Source organism: Naegleria lovaniensis, assembly GCF_003324165.1.
Source record: "Naegleria lovaniensis strain ATCC 30569 chromosome Unknown tig018, whole genome shotgun sequence".
NCBI classification, from domain to species: Eukaryota; Heterolobosea; class Eutetramitea; order Acrasida; family Naegleriidae; genus Naegleria; species Naegleria lovaniensis.
In genome coordinates, this window is record NW_025407839.1 from 288,856 (window position 1) to 302,681 (window position 13,826).

General features: G+C 35.8%; 9 protein-coding genes across 9 annotated transcripts; 5 read left to right on the forward strand and 4 right to left on the reverse strand.

Moving 5' to 3' along the window:
- Nucleotides 1–261: 261 nt before the first annotated feature.
- Nucleotides 262–1,104, forward strand: C9374_003028 (uncharacterized protein; the record flags this gene model as incomplete). The annotated part of the gene is made up of 5 exons (XM_044692511.1): nt 262–318; nt 375–378; nt 440–540; nt 609–678; nt 830–1,104. The coding sequence occupies 5 exons, from the start codon at nt 262–264 to the stop codon at nt 1,102–1,104; spliced, it is 507 nt and encodes a 168-aa protein (XP_044549872.1).
- A 345-nt stretch (nt 1,105–1,449) lies between these two features.
- Nucleotides 1,450–1,953, forward strand: C9374_003029 (uncharacterized protein; the record flags this gene model as incomplete). The annotated part of the gene is made up of 1 exon (XM_044692512.1): nt 1,450–1,953. The coding sequence occupies one exon, from the start codon at nt 1,450–1,452 to the stop codon at nt 1,951–1,953; it is 504 nt and encodes a 167-aa protein (XP_044549873.1).
- A 1-nt stretch (nt 1,954) lies between these two features.
- C9374_003030 (uncharacterized protein) lies at nt 1,955–2,876 on the reverse strand (the record flags this gene model as incomplete). Its single annotated transcript, XM_044692514.1, has 2 exons — nt 1,955–2,513; nt 2,593–2,876. The coding sequence occupies 2 exons, from the start codon at nt 2,874–2,876 to the stop codon at nt 1,955–1,957; spliced, it is 843 nt and encodes a 280-aa protein (XP_044549874.1).
- A 337-nt stretch (nt 2,877–3,213) lies between these two features.
- On the forward strand, nt 3,214–5,544 carry C9374_003031 (uncharacterized protein; the record flags this gene model as incomplete). The annotated part of the gene is made up of 9 exons (XM_044692515.1): nt 3,214–3,440; nt 3,488–3,518; nt 3,612–3,905; nt 4,011–4,140; nt 4,215–4,267; nt 4,365–4,640; nt 4,726–4,987; nt 5,082–5,137; nt 5,227–5,544. The coding sequence occupies 9 exons, from the start codon at nt 3,214–3,216 to the stop codon at nt 5,542–5,544; spliced, it is 1,647 nt and encodes a 548-aa protein (XP_044549875.1).
- Nucleotides 5,545–5,663: 119 nt separating this feature from the next.
- Nucleotides 5,664–6,167, reverse strand: C9374_003032 (uncharacterized protein; the record flags this gene model as incomplete). Its single annotated transcript, XM_044692516.1, has 1 exon — nt 5,664–6,167. One exon carries the CDS (start codon nt 6,165–6,167, stop codon nt 5,664–5,666), a length of 504 nt encoding a protein of 167 aa, XP_044549876.1.
- A 441-nt stretch (nt 6,168–6,608) lies between these two features.
- C9374_003033 (uncharacterized protein) lies at nt 6,609–7,663 on the forward strand (the record flags this gene model as incomplete). The annotated part of the gene is made up of 2 exons (XM_044692517.1): nt 6,609–7,191; nt 7,284–7,663. 2 exons carry the CDS (start codon nt 6,609–6,611, stop codon nt 7,661–7,663), a joined length of 963 nt encoding a protein of 320 aa, XP_044549877.1.
- Nucleotides 7,664–7,696: 33 nt separating this feature from the next.
- On the reverse strand, nt 7,697–10,810 carry C9374_003034 (uncharacterized protein; the record flags this gene model as incomplete). The annotated part of the gene is made up of 1 exon (XM_044692518.1): nt 7,697–10,810. The coding sequence occupies one exon, from the start codon at nt 10,808–10,810 to the stop codon at nt 7,697–7,699; it is 3,114 nt and encodes a 1,037-aa protein (XP_044549878.1).
- Nucleotides 10,811–11,257: 447 nt separating this feature from the next.
- Nucleotides 11,258–11,698, forward strand: C9374_003035 (uncharacterized protein; the record flags this gene model as incomplete). The annotated part of the gene is made up of 1 exon (XM_044692519.1): nt 11,258–11,698. The coding sequence occupies one exon, from the start codon at nt 11,258–11,260 to the stop codon at nt 11,696–11,698; it is 441 nt and encodes a 146-aa protein (XP_044549879.1).
- Nucleotides 11,699–12,088: 390 nt separating this feature from the next.
- Nucleotides 12,089–13,724, reverse strand: C9374_003036 (uncharacterized protein; the record flags this gene model as incomplete). Its single annotated transcript, XM_044692520.1, has 2 exons — nt 12,089–13,053; nt 13,097–13,724. The coding sequence occupies 2 exons, from the start codon at nt 13,722–13,724 to the stop codon at nt 12,089–12,091; spliced, it is 1,593 nt and encodes a 530-aa protein (XP_044549880.1).
- Between the last annotated feature and the right edge of the window lie 102 nt (nt 13,725–13,826).

The window sequence follows — 13,826 nt, forward strand, 5'->3', positions numbered from 1 at the left end:
TCCAATAATAGGGTGGTTTGAGTTTTTTTTTGTTTTGTGAGTTTCTGGGAGAGAATGCGATCTGAGATTTGAAGGAACAAACACGTGTTTGAAATTTGGATCATGATGATCGGATGTTCATGCTTGTGGAAACACGTGTGTGGATGGAGAGAACAGAGGAGAGGTTGGATTGAACTTGTTTTTCCATAATGACGTTCAAGATCAATTCTATTTTGATTGGTGACAGATGAATCGTTAGTTGTTGCAAATAATCAAAGAAAAATGGACGACACATTCAAACTTGTGGTGTTGGGAGCCTCGAATATTGGAAGTGCAAAGGTAAGAGACGATGTGCTTCTAAATTTTGTCTTTAATTTATTGGATTATGTTCAAAGACAAGTATGTGGTCAAAATGTGGACATTCGGAAAATTCTAATTGTTGATGATGAAAATATAATAGATCCATATTTAAAAGTGAAATTGGGAGAATCTTTTTTCAAACAAACAAAACCAGTTCGGAGAACCTGTCATCCGAAATTTAATGAAATATTTGACATTCCTGTATGTTTATTAAATTTTAATATTTACAATATGATTTTTAACTTTTGCTAAAATGATGACCACTATAGTTTGATCGAAAAGAAACTCATTGTATTGTAGAAGTTTGGGACTATGACATGCTTGGACAAGATAAAGTAAGTGATTCATTGAGATTTGACACTTTAAAAACCAAACGTGTGAAATTTAATTCACAGATGTGTAAGTAGAGAATTTTGTCATTCATCATGAAAACAAACCCACACAATTTTTTTTAACATGGAATATAATCCACACAATTATATTCATACAGTGGCTCATGTGAAAATACCCATTCTTGATGAAGGAGATGGTGTGACAAGAAATGCTCAATTTGAAGAGTTAAAAGACAAGGAAATTATGTCATTCTTAACCTATAAATATTCAATTCATAGAAGTACAAAACCAGACGATTATGGTGCTGTGATGAGCACCTTCGATGATTATCCCTACTTTGGAACGTTTAGAATTTATGAAACATGGGAAATTTCTCTAAAGGATTCGTTCTCTACTTTTATTCACCTTCTCATCTCTACAATGAGAAATTAAATAGAGATTATTTTACTGTAGAATGTGTTCTTGGAATTGTGACCATTCAAGAATTTATTTTCAATTTGAAATTTCAGTCACAATTTGAAGATGCAAAACCAGGAACTTCTATCGATAAGAGAAAAAGAGAAACTTTTACACATTGTTAGATCCAGGATCTGACACTCCACATTTAATTAGAAAACATTTACCTGCATTGGATTTTGTGTGTTCCTATCTCGATGAGGCTTCTGGCATTATGATTACACAATATACCACTGTCATTGATATTGGATCAGTGGAGCCTTTGTTGTGAGCTATTACAGCAACTGTGTTTCACGAAATCGAGAAGTTTATGAAAAATTTATGGAACAGTCGAGTTTTGTCAAGACTGAGAATTTACCATGGACCGATATTGAGTTATTTGATGGTGTCGAATTGAAAATACCTTTTGGATTTAAAGTGGGTAGTGAAAGTGGAATTGTCTTCTTGTTTAGTCCCATTCAGCAATGTTATCAAGACGTTATTTGTGATAATTTTATGATTCAACTTTTAGTGACTGATTCGTCACTTGTTAAAGTTGCAACTTCGATTCAAAATCAATTTAGAGAAAAGAAACAATTAGAATTGGTCGAAGATTTAGAATTGATTGATTTGGAACTTGGTTCTACATTAATTTATGGCTATCGATTTGAAGTGAAATTTGTCGAAGAAATCAAAGGTTCAGTGAATACTAGGAATGTGTCACAACTGGTCGTCGTATTTAACGGAGTAGATGCTGGACAAAAATTTGTATTTACATATACAAGCACTACGGGACTACCTTGTCGATCTCTCTTTCTTCAAATGATTGAAACCTTCTCTAGTTAGATTAGTTAATTTTTTGTAAATGACACAATCTGTGAATATCTTGCTCAATTTCTTGAAGGATTGGCAAATATCTCAAATGATAATTTTGAATTCCATTCGACACTTGAGATTGACACTGCAATTTCAATGAATCAATGGTTGCATTCAATTGTTGCAATTTCCTTTCCATTTTCTCATAATTACTTTCATCACTATTCATCATTTCAATTTCTGCCATAATAATTCGAAGATTGTTCTTGAGTGAACTAATTTTCATGACCATTTCTTTTTGTTCATTACAAATTTTATCAATATTCTGAGACACTTCATCCTCTCTTTCATAGAGTGCTTTACGGAGGGAAACAAAGATGCGTTGAGATTCCAATTTCAATTCCAATCGATGTTTTTCAATATCTTCAAATTCATCCGAAAGATTACAAAATTTTCGAAAATGCACTTGTTCCCATCGTTTCAAATCATCTTTTAAATCCTCAAATTGTGATCGAATACGTTGTTGCTGCTGTTTATGAGAGAGGATTTGGAGATGAAGCATTGAATACTCTTCGTTGAATGCAAATTTCCTTAATAGGACATCCATAACAATGTTCAAAATAACCATCCTCACTACTACTCGAGTCCGAGGAATAACAATGACAATACCGTGAGGGTCGTTGCTCATCCTCACTACTCGAATCCGAATCCAAGGAGGATGAAGCTGTTTCTTCCATAGTACTACTTGTTGAATCACTCTTGTCATTATCTCTCTTCACCAACGTCAAGTAATGATATGGAAAATATTTCATATGATAATTCGAATGAACACTACAAAAACTCTTGTTGCAATGGTGACAGAGATGAGTAGAAGACACTTGTTGAGAGAAATCTCTCATGCATTTATCGCAACAATTTGAGTAGCCACCATCGAGGGGATTAAGGATGAGCATTTTTTTTTCAATTTTTATTTTTTTTTGTGAAAGTAAATTCAGTTTGGACTACAGTTGACAGCATGGACATCTCTCTCAAGGGAAATTCAAAAGTATCCCTCTGAATGACCATATTGTCATGAAATTTTGGAATAACCAATAGTTTTGAAAGCCGGAGCTTGTTCGTGCGGATATACTTATACAAAGACCGAACGTTTTGTGAAGACTCCTTCCAGTTGACAACTACCCTCGCTTGGTTTTGTTTACAATAAACTCAAATCATTATTGTGAACTCTTTGTTGCATCTGATGAGATATTTTGCGATAAAAAAAATGAAAGACCACAAGATTCAACATCCATGATGACATCTCATACCCTTGAAGGAAATCAGGAAAGGATGGGTCTATTGGCATCCATGCAAGATTCTTTGGATGATGAAGCTCGGATGGAATTTAGAAAGGAGGATGTATTGAGTGGAGTGAATCATAATTATGGATCGATTCAAGGTGATGATGAAACAATTCCAATGACAAATTCGGGAAAAACAATATACATTTCGTGTGATGAAGCAATTGAATATATGGGGTAAGAATTTATTGAAGAAAATGTCAATGTTCATGTTGCGTGACAAGAGTTGGAAAATTTCAAATTATTTTACTCTTTGTAAGTGTGTAAGATGATGATTGAAGAAGAAGATCAATGTTAAAATGGACAATGATTCACATGTTTATATTGGGTTGTTGTGAATGGACATAGATTTGTGGAATTGCATGGATGGCAGATGCGTCAGAAATTATGATTTTGAGTTTTATCATGCCAGCAGTTTCGAATGCTTGGAATCTTTCACCTGTAGAAGAAGCAACTATTGGTGGTGTTGTATTTGGAGGAATGTTAATTGGTGCTCTTTTTTGGGGATTTATTTGTGACAAGTTTGGACGAAAATTAGGAATTATTGCGATTTTTACATTTTGTTCAATTTTTGGAGTGTTGAGTTCATTTTGTCCTAATTTTTGGACACTAGTCGTAGCAAGATTACTTGTTGGCTTTGGAGTACGTCATATCATTTATAAGTCTTTTTGCTTATATTTTGTCATAATATTTTGTTATAATTATAATTTTTTAATAATATGAAATTTCACACAAACTTTTTTACAGGTAGGAGGAAGTCATGCACCATTTTCATTATTCACTGAATTTTTACCTGCCAAATCGAGAGGTTTCTTTTTACTAGTGATTGAAGTTTTTTGGACTGTAGGAACCATGGCCACTTCATTGTTAGCATTACGTATGTGAAATATTTGAATATTTTCCATTTTTAATCTTTATACTTCCATGTGGTGGTATATATAATAATGATAGTCTTTTTGGGATATCCTGAAATCTTTGGAGAATGGGGATGGCGATATCTTGTGGTACGTTTCAACCTGTTTTTCAACATTTTTAACACAACTTTGAATTTCCTCGTATTACTTGAATATCAATGAAAAATGTTGAAAAACCAAAATTTAGGGAGTCAGTAGTGTTCCCAATTTCATCATGCTTCTTGCAGTTCCATTCCTTCCAGAATCTCCTCGATTTTGTGTCATCAAAGGTAATATTGAAAAGGCAGAACGAATTTTCAAACGAGTGGCATGGTGGAATCGAAAGGCCATGTTCGCTGCATCTTTACAAAAACCATCAGATACTGAAAATGGAAAAAAGAAATCCACAGGTTCATTCTTGGATTTGTTTTCGAAAAAGATGTGGTTCAGTTCAGTGGTGTTATTTACCTTATGGTTCATTGGAGTAAGTAATTTTATTCATTGATTGGAATGGATTGGTGTTCATCATGATTGGAATTTTTCACACTTTACAAAAATGGTTAAAAAAGGCACTTGGTTATTATGGTGTTGTAGTAATTACTCCCATCTATTTTGGAGGAAATAGTAAGGACATTAAGAGTGGATACATTTCTACGATCATTGTCTCTGCTGCTGAATTACCAGGATTACTATTATCCTATTCGATTATTAACAGTTTTGGAAGAAAGAAAACAACAGCCATCATGTTTTTAGCGTGTGGTCTTTGTTTGGCATGTTTAATGATACCCATTCCAAAGGTGTATAATTGGCTTCCAACCATTTATGCAGTAGGTAAGTTATTTTAATGAATTTTGTGAACATTGTTAAGGATTGTGTAATCTTGAAATGGAAAACAATGAATCGACTTGGATGACATTCAAATCAGGTGCAAGAATGTCCATTATGGGAGCATCCTGTGTGTTGTGGGTTTATACACCAGAGGTAGGTTTCTCTTTTTGTGAGCCACACACATTCATCATCATGCGATGGACATTATATTGAACTCTTTGAAATCTCAACATCTTTCATAGGTTTTCACAACCAATATTCGATCATTGGGAACAGGTGTTGCCTCATCAAGTGCTCGTGTCGCTGCCATGATCACTCCATACATTGCCACTGTACTCATTCGTATCAATTCTGTCATTCCCATTGCCATTTACTCTGGATCATGTTTATTTGCATTTGTCATTACTCACTTGTTACCGTATGAAACAGCAGGAAAATCATTGGCAGATGGTGAGAATGAAATTGATGCTGTCTTGATCAAGACAACAAGGAATGAAAGTATTAATGGTCAAACCAAGAAGATATTGAATGATGATTGCAAGTCATGTTATGAATATTAACATCTTTTGTTACTAGAATATTAAAAAAAGAATTTCTCAATAATTAATTTGAAATATTGTGAATATTCATTTAATTGCCTTAATATATATTCATCTACTGGAATGTGACATTAACAATGTTAACGACGCATCTTTTTAACCTTTCTACGGAAAATTTTCACAACATATTTCACAAATTCATAACCCAAAATAGCCACCATGACAACAGCATACAAAATAGCCACCCATTCTCCAGGTTCCAAATATCCTCCCTTAAAATTCGTATAATAAGGTCGAACTGTAATTGAGTTATTAGTGACATACATGAAAAACACAAAAGTCAACCAAGCCACTACATAAATAATAAATGAACACATGGAACAAGCAGTCACATTCATCGATCCCCAAAAGTATTCTCGATCATTTTGTGATCTGAAATAAAAGAATCCAATCAACCACAATGGAGGAAAGATGAAACCTCCATAAAAGAAGATACAAGAAACAATGGCTGCTGGAGTCCATTCATTGTTTTCTTGAGCTCTATATTTGAAAATGTTATTCGTTCCGGGTGTGGAATCCATGTTCATGGAAGTATTGGAAGCAGCGACTGTGATGGAAATTTGATTGGGATCCGATGATGACATTTTTCATGAATGATAGAAATGAATGATAGAAATGAATGATAGAATTGATGATGATATAATGAAAAATAATGATGATGAGGAGGATAATAATGATGGGTGAGGAGGATTCGGCAACGATGAAAGTGTTTTCAATGGTGTGAATCAAGTTTTTGTTATTACAACAATAACAATGAATGAATGGATTTGGTGTTGGTTGGATCAACAACGTTTGAACAAGCGAGGTAAATGGCCTGACCTATGAGCGAGAAGATGTTGTTATTTTTTTTATGATATTGTTGACGAGTGACACTTGGATGCACAAATCGGGATAAATTCAAGAACTCACTATCGAGTCAATTATCCAAAGCGGTGGCATGTACCATTCAACCAATCAATACTTTCTCATTTCTAACACTATTTTTTATTGTCAACAACGTTATCAACAAAATTTCATACAAAAAAATGTCCCAAACCGAGAATGGAGAGCCTGTAACATCATCATCCTCACAACCAGAGGTTACGGAACAAGAAATGTTGGAATTGGGTGATGTTCCAGTTCTTGCAACATCATCAAGAGATTTAGAGAATGCTCGACATTTGGCATCATCGGAACAAGGTGATGGATTGTTTGATTCGGAATCGGAAGATGAATTAGATTTACTCTCTCGTCATCAACGTTTATCAAATTTTGATTCAAAAAATTCACTTTTAGGAATTGAAAATAGAAAGTTACATAATGGAATTATTATTTTAGGAATTATATTTGCATTTGGATTTATATTATTACTTGCATATCGGTTGATTGAAAAGCCAATTGAAAGACAATCTCCAAAATTCATGTCTTTATCATTGTTGTGGACACCTGTTGTTTGTAACAAAGCTGATGGAAAGAATGATCACGTGAAAAGTGTTTGTAATGGACTTGCTAAACGAGAGGATTCATTAGTGAAGAATAATTATTTTGTGCTGACAGCATTTAAAGCAATTTTAAAGGATACAAGCGATGCAAGTTGTGACTCGCCGAATCAAGCCGCATATTTGGGAAGTGATTTTCCTTTGACGAACTCGGAAGACTTTCAACAGTTAGTGAAGAGATTTGCCATGTTTTGGCCAACAACAATTTGGAAACCAACCAAGAAGATTGGGCTCTCAATTATAACACGTATGGCAAGTGTTTGTTTGCTAATAACACAGCTGTTACCAATCCAACGGAATTTCTCGCCATGTCTGTTGCATTATTTAAACAATGGTCGAATGAGTTTACCATTGGTACAGTTGGAAGCAATGTCTTTAATGAAACGCTTGCGGTGAGCATGACCTCTGTGAGCAATGCATTCACAGTTCCAAAATGTAGCACGTACGAGAATCAGCAAGTTCTTTCAGGTTTAGACATTTGCTTGCTTGGCAAAACTCTTTCTCCTGCTACCGATACTTCACTTTGTGATTTTAAAAACACATGTGATTCGTCCAAGCAAATTACCTTAATTCCCTTGAAGGAAGAAACCAATCTACCTTGATATTATTCCTAAAATCCAAATTTATTAAATCCCTTAGTTATTTTTGTACTCTTCAATTGGCAAACAAGTACAAACTTGCTTATCACCATATGCTTCATTGAGACGACTGACAGTTGGGAAGTATTTTCTATCTCTAGTAGAAGCAGTTGGGAATGCAGCTTGCTCTCTTGGGTATGGACGATTCCAATCATTGGAAATAACAACCTCAGCAGTGTGAGGAGCATTCTTGAGGACATTGTTAACCTTATCAGCCTTTCCATCTTCAATATCTTGAATTTCACGTCTAATTGAAATCATGGCCTCAATAAATCTGTCCAATTCAACCTTGTCTTCACTCTCAGTTGGTTCAACCATCAATGTGTTACCAATTGGGAAGGACATGGTTGGAGCATGGAAACCATAATCCATCAATCTCTTAGCAATATCAATTGCTTCAACTCCAGTGGTCTTCTTGAATTGGTTACAATCAAGAATAAATTCGTGAGCTACTAAACCATTTGTACCTGTATAATAGATTCTATAGTATGGAGCTAACTTCTTAGCCAAGTAGTTGGCATTCAACATGGCTACTCTTGTGGCTGTTCTCAAACCTTCAGAACCCATCATTCTAATGTACATCCAGACAATTGGCAAAACGCTGCTACTACCAAATGGAGAAGCAGATACAGCACCAACGGATTGTGAAGAGTCATAGGATGTTCCCTTAAGAGATGGATGTGATGGAAGGAATGGAGCCAAGTGTTTACGAACACAAATTGGACCAACACCTGGACCGCCACCACCGTGTGGAATAGCAAATGTCTTGTGAAGATTAAGGTGACAAACGTCAGCACCAATCTTTCCAGGTGATGTGAGAGCAACTTGAGCATTCATGTTGGCTCCGTCCAAATAAACTTGAGCGCCTGCCTCATGAACCAAGTGGCAAATTTCTTGAATACTCTCTTCGTAGACTCCGTGTGTCGATGGGTAAGTAATCATGAGAGCAGCAACGTTATCCTTGTGTTCAGCAAGCTTCAACTTCAAGTCATTGACGTCAACGTTTCCGTGCTTGTCACATTCAACAACCACAACTTTCATACCGCACATGACAGCAGAAGCTGGATTTGTACCGTGAGCTGAGGATGGGATCAAGCATACATGTCTGTGAGATTGGCCAATGCTTTCCAAGTATTTCATAATGACTAACAAGCCAGCATATTCACCTTGTGAACCAGCATTAGGTTGCAATGAGCAGTCATCAAAACCAGTAAGTTGGCTCAACCATACTCTCAAGTCATTGATCATTTTGAGATAACCCTTAGCTTGATCAAGAGGAACAAGTGGGTGAATTGAGGAGAATTCTGGCCATGTGACTGGAATCATTACGCTTGCGGCATTCAATTTCATGGTACAAGAACCCAATGGAATCATACCATGGCAGAGAGAATAATCCTTAGTTTCGAGTTTCTTGATATATCTCATCATGGCATGTTCAGTGTGATACTTGTTAAATGTTGAATGGGTCAAATATGGAGTAGTACGAGCAAATTCAGAGTGTGTAATAATATTTCTATCAGAAGAAGATTCCTTTGAAATGATTTCTTGCACAGTAACAACCTTTGAGTTGTTATATTGACCAAAGATGGCCAATACGTCGTTCAAGTGATTCACTGTAATGGTTTCATCAATAGAGAGAGAAATTGTTTGGTTGTCAATCTTTCTAAAGTTATATCCCTTATCAGCTGCAAATTGCAAGAATTTGTCAGAGTTGTTAACAGTGATAGTGAAAGTATCAAAGAACAATCCAGAGCTAACAGTATATCCCATACTCTTAATGCCCTTATTCAAAATTACTGTCATTTCATGAACTCTATTGGCAATCTTCTTCAATCCATCTGGACCGTGATAGACAGCATACATAGCAGCCATGTTTGCCAAAAGAGCTTGAGCAGTACAAATGTTACTTGTAGCCTTGTCACGTCTAATGTGTTGTTCTCTTGTTTGAAGAGCCATACGAAGAGCAGTTTTTCCTTGAGCATCCTTACTGACACCAATGATTCTTCCAGGAATAATTCTCTTGAATTCATCCTTCACACTCAAAAATCCAGCAGATGGACCTCCAAATCCAAGTGGAACACCAAATCTTTGTGAGCTACCAATACACAAATCAGCTCCGAATTCTCCAGGTGATTTCAAAACAGTCAATGCTAATAAATCAGAGGCGAACACAACCAATGCACCAGTATCATGAACTGCCTTTACACACTTTTCAAAATTATTAATTGTACCCATAGTATTTGGATATTGAATGAGAGCACCGCAAACACGATTTGCATTAAAATCAAAAGTCATTGGGTCGCCCACCAAAATTTGAATATTCAAAGGAGCAGCACGAGCACGAACTACAGCAAGAGTTTGAGGATGAACATCCGATCCAACAAAGAATGCAGCAATTTCCTTCTTGTGAGCATTATAACAAACAGCCATAGCTTCTGCGGCAGCTGTACCTTCATCTAACAAGGAAGCATTTGCAATTGGAAGTCCAGTCAAATCGGAAATCACTGTTTGATAGTTGAGCAAGGATTCGAGTCTTCCTTGAGAAATCTCAGCTTGATATGGAGTATATGGAGTGTACCATCCTGGATTTTGGAATACATTTCTCAAAATAACGTTTGGAATTTTGTTATCGTAATAGCCTTGACCAATCAAACTCTTCTTCATGACATTTTGTTTAGCATAGCTGAATAATTCAGAGAGAACATCGGACTCACCATTGAGAATGGTCTTATTTTGCTCTGTATCGAATGGTAATACCACCTTCTCTTGATATCTAATACTCTTTGGAATGATGGCTTCAACCATTTCATCCAATGATGAAAAGCCAATCTCCTTCAACATGGATTGGATATGTTGGTTATGTTCTTGTTCATTATGTCTGTTTGAATAGGTATCCAACGATGCAAGAGATTGTGGTTGCTGAGATGATGCAAGTGAGCTCGAAAAGGCTTTCTTATTGGACAGAGATGATGAAGCCACACTCAATACGGAGCTGTTGTTAGTACCAATTTTCTTGTTGCAGGCAGAAGTGGATGCAAAAACAGCCTTTTGAGTACACTTGTTGTTGCTAACGGATTTTGTTAACAATTTATTACTGGTTCTTCGAATCATGATGATTTTGAAATATATTATGGAATAGAAAGAAATAGCGATGATGGAGTGTGATGACCAGAAGAAAAATCTCTTTGCGTTTAAAATTGAAATTTTTTTTCACACAGTGAATTCAACGATCAACGGCTGAAGTTTCACTATTTTGGGCTCGAGTCCTTATGCCAACTTTTGTAAACTCAAAGTCCACTCATTCTTCCGATGAGATGACCAAGCTCTGCCTGCCCTTGGAAAGCTAGTTGAATAATAATTTATAAGACCCAAGAATATCATTCTAAAACGAAAACTTATTGAGTGTTACCACAACAAATGAAACAAAACATCTGTTTTTAAACTCTTGAACTTGATCTTCAATTTCCACAATGCTCCTTTTCAGAAACTATTTAACAAGGTCTATTTTTATTTGTGTGAAAATACACCATTGAAACAAAACAATTCAACAAGAAATACATGGTTCAACGAAAAGGAGGCCGATTTGGTATTGAAACCAACCAAACACTCAAATACAATTCAACAATTCAAAGACTCACACACGGAGGCGGTGAAGTGTATGAATGGAGAGAAAGTTATTTTAGTGCTGACGCGATTGGAATTAGCGTTCCATACTCATTGGATCGACATAAGTGTTGGGAGTTGTTGGCATCGTCCTCTCAAATTCAACAAACTCCAAGCTTCTCTTCCAAATCGATTGCTCAGAAAGCGAGATTGGAATCGAAAAGACAAGAAAAAATTGAACAATTTGAAACCAAGTGTCAAAACAAGCATAAACACATTCGAAGACAATATGAAAAGGAGCAACGAAAATTAAAAATCGAGCAAGAACAGACTGAAGATAGGAAAAGGCAGAAGCCAAATCCAACAATTCTTTATTTGAAGGAAGCCTTCATCTAAAGAAAAACAAGAGAAAGAACCAAGAAGATATTTCTGATCGTCAGGAAGAAGAGGCACCAATTGTTGTTTTGCACGAGAATTATTCACAGGTTCCACTTTATAATCGTATCAACAAGAAGCGAGAATTGGGTACCTTAGAAGTCTATGCCCCCAACAGGGAAAAAATTTGGAAAACCAATCAGTTCAGACAAGGAGATCATTACTTTACAAAAGGAAATCCGCTGCCAAGAAATCAAAAGAAGAAGGAATTCAGAGATAGTGTCTTTTTGTAATTTAGTCCATTAAATTAGTTGATTATTTCCAAGGGAGAAGCTTAATAGTAGACATAGGTGAGGTCCAAATGCCATTCAGTCACACATTCAGGTTATGCAAAAAATTGAATAGGATGATCTACATGTCACCACAGTTATTGCCAAGTTTTGATGTAATGACTTGACGAAGTTCTTTTCGCTTTTCAGTAACGTAAGTACTTTTGAAAATGCCTCTTCTCTTGCATAGTAAGAAGGTAATGACAAAAAGACTAATGGTTGCAAGAGCGACCATTCCTGAAGTATAATAAAATGCAAAAGGATGATCTTCCAAATGGGACATTAAGTTCATACCAAATGCTCCAACTAATAACGTTCCAAAGGTAAGAGCAAAGGCACCAATCGCTAATTTCAATTCCATTTCCATCATTCTGTTACGGATGCTGTCCAAACATACTTCAAGAAATTCCTGAGTGTCATCAAGATCTTCTCTCATGTCGTCAATAGAATTGATCACATTTTCCACTCTGTTTTGATATGTTTCCAACAACATTTCAATTTCCTCATGTTGAGCAACTTCTCTTGGCTTTTGAAACACAATTTTTTCTGTGAGGTACATCCTTGCCATATCGTCATCAGCATCTAGAATATTTTCAATAGTTTCATGTAATTCTGTGACAAATGTTTTGAATCGTGTTAATTTTTGCTTGCATTGCAAAATTTGATAGAGAACTTCCTCACTTGTGTAGTCGGGAGCTGCTAAAATTTGGCTTACTCGTTCTTGCACGTCGTTTCTATCTTTTTCAATTGTGGCACATACTTTGTGCAAAATACATTCCAAAACTCGAAATTCAAATGGTAGCGCATAAGACTGTTCGAAAAATCCATAGGGCGTCTCATCAAAGCTGTACTTGTTCACTTCCTTAGATTTGGCGTAATAAATTAAAAATTGTTGAACAAATCTGATGAAAGTAGGATCTAAATTATTCGAATAGTCGCTCTTTAGTAGATAAAGTCGTTCATGGGTGATTATTGCACTTATATTGCTAATAGAAACTATTATACAATTGGCACGAGCAAGTATGGTAGGAAAGTTCATGTTGCTCACTAAAAAAATATTAACAAAAATATGAAAGGTTATTAATCTTACCTAATGTTCTTATATCTCTTCCTTGTAAACCATATTTCGTGTAGAGTTCACTTCGTTTAATTTGTGACATTCTTACATTTCCTTGATCGTCAAATTCAACGACGTTCCATTTATGTGAAATACTTGTTGAATTCAAAGAAACGGGAGCAAAACTGGGTGCATTTTCTTTTGCCACTGTCTTAATTCCAGGATCAATTGTGTCCATCGTGCTATCCCATCTTCCTTTTGATTTGTCTTCTGTTTTATTACCGAAGGCAGTATGTCGTCGGAAATTTCGTTTTATAGACTCATGTTGAGTGTTCTCAAGAAAAATTAGGTTTTGATTGCTGTTTTTACACAAGTTTTCAGTTCGGGTTGAAGGCAGTGTCGTATTGCAAACCGTTGATGAAGAAAATATATTCTCACGACTGTATCCATATCGGGCAGAACACATTCTTTTAGATTCCGAAAAAGCCATGACGCTCGTATGACTTGATTTCAAGAAAATAGAGGCCGTTGAAGTTTTAGAAGTCATTCCGAGCGTCCTGAGTGCCAAAGTTACTGTTGTAGGCAATGTTGTTGCCTGCCCAACCGAACCTGAAGTCTTCGGGAGGTTGAGATAAGAAAGTCGATGAGAAGATGTCTTCATATTTTTTTTGAATTGCCAAAAAGCATAAATTTCCGCAATTGGTTGTTTTGGAGTTTTTTAGAGACAGGAACGTCCAATCAAAATTGTGTTTCAGCAACTGGC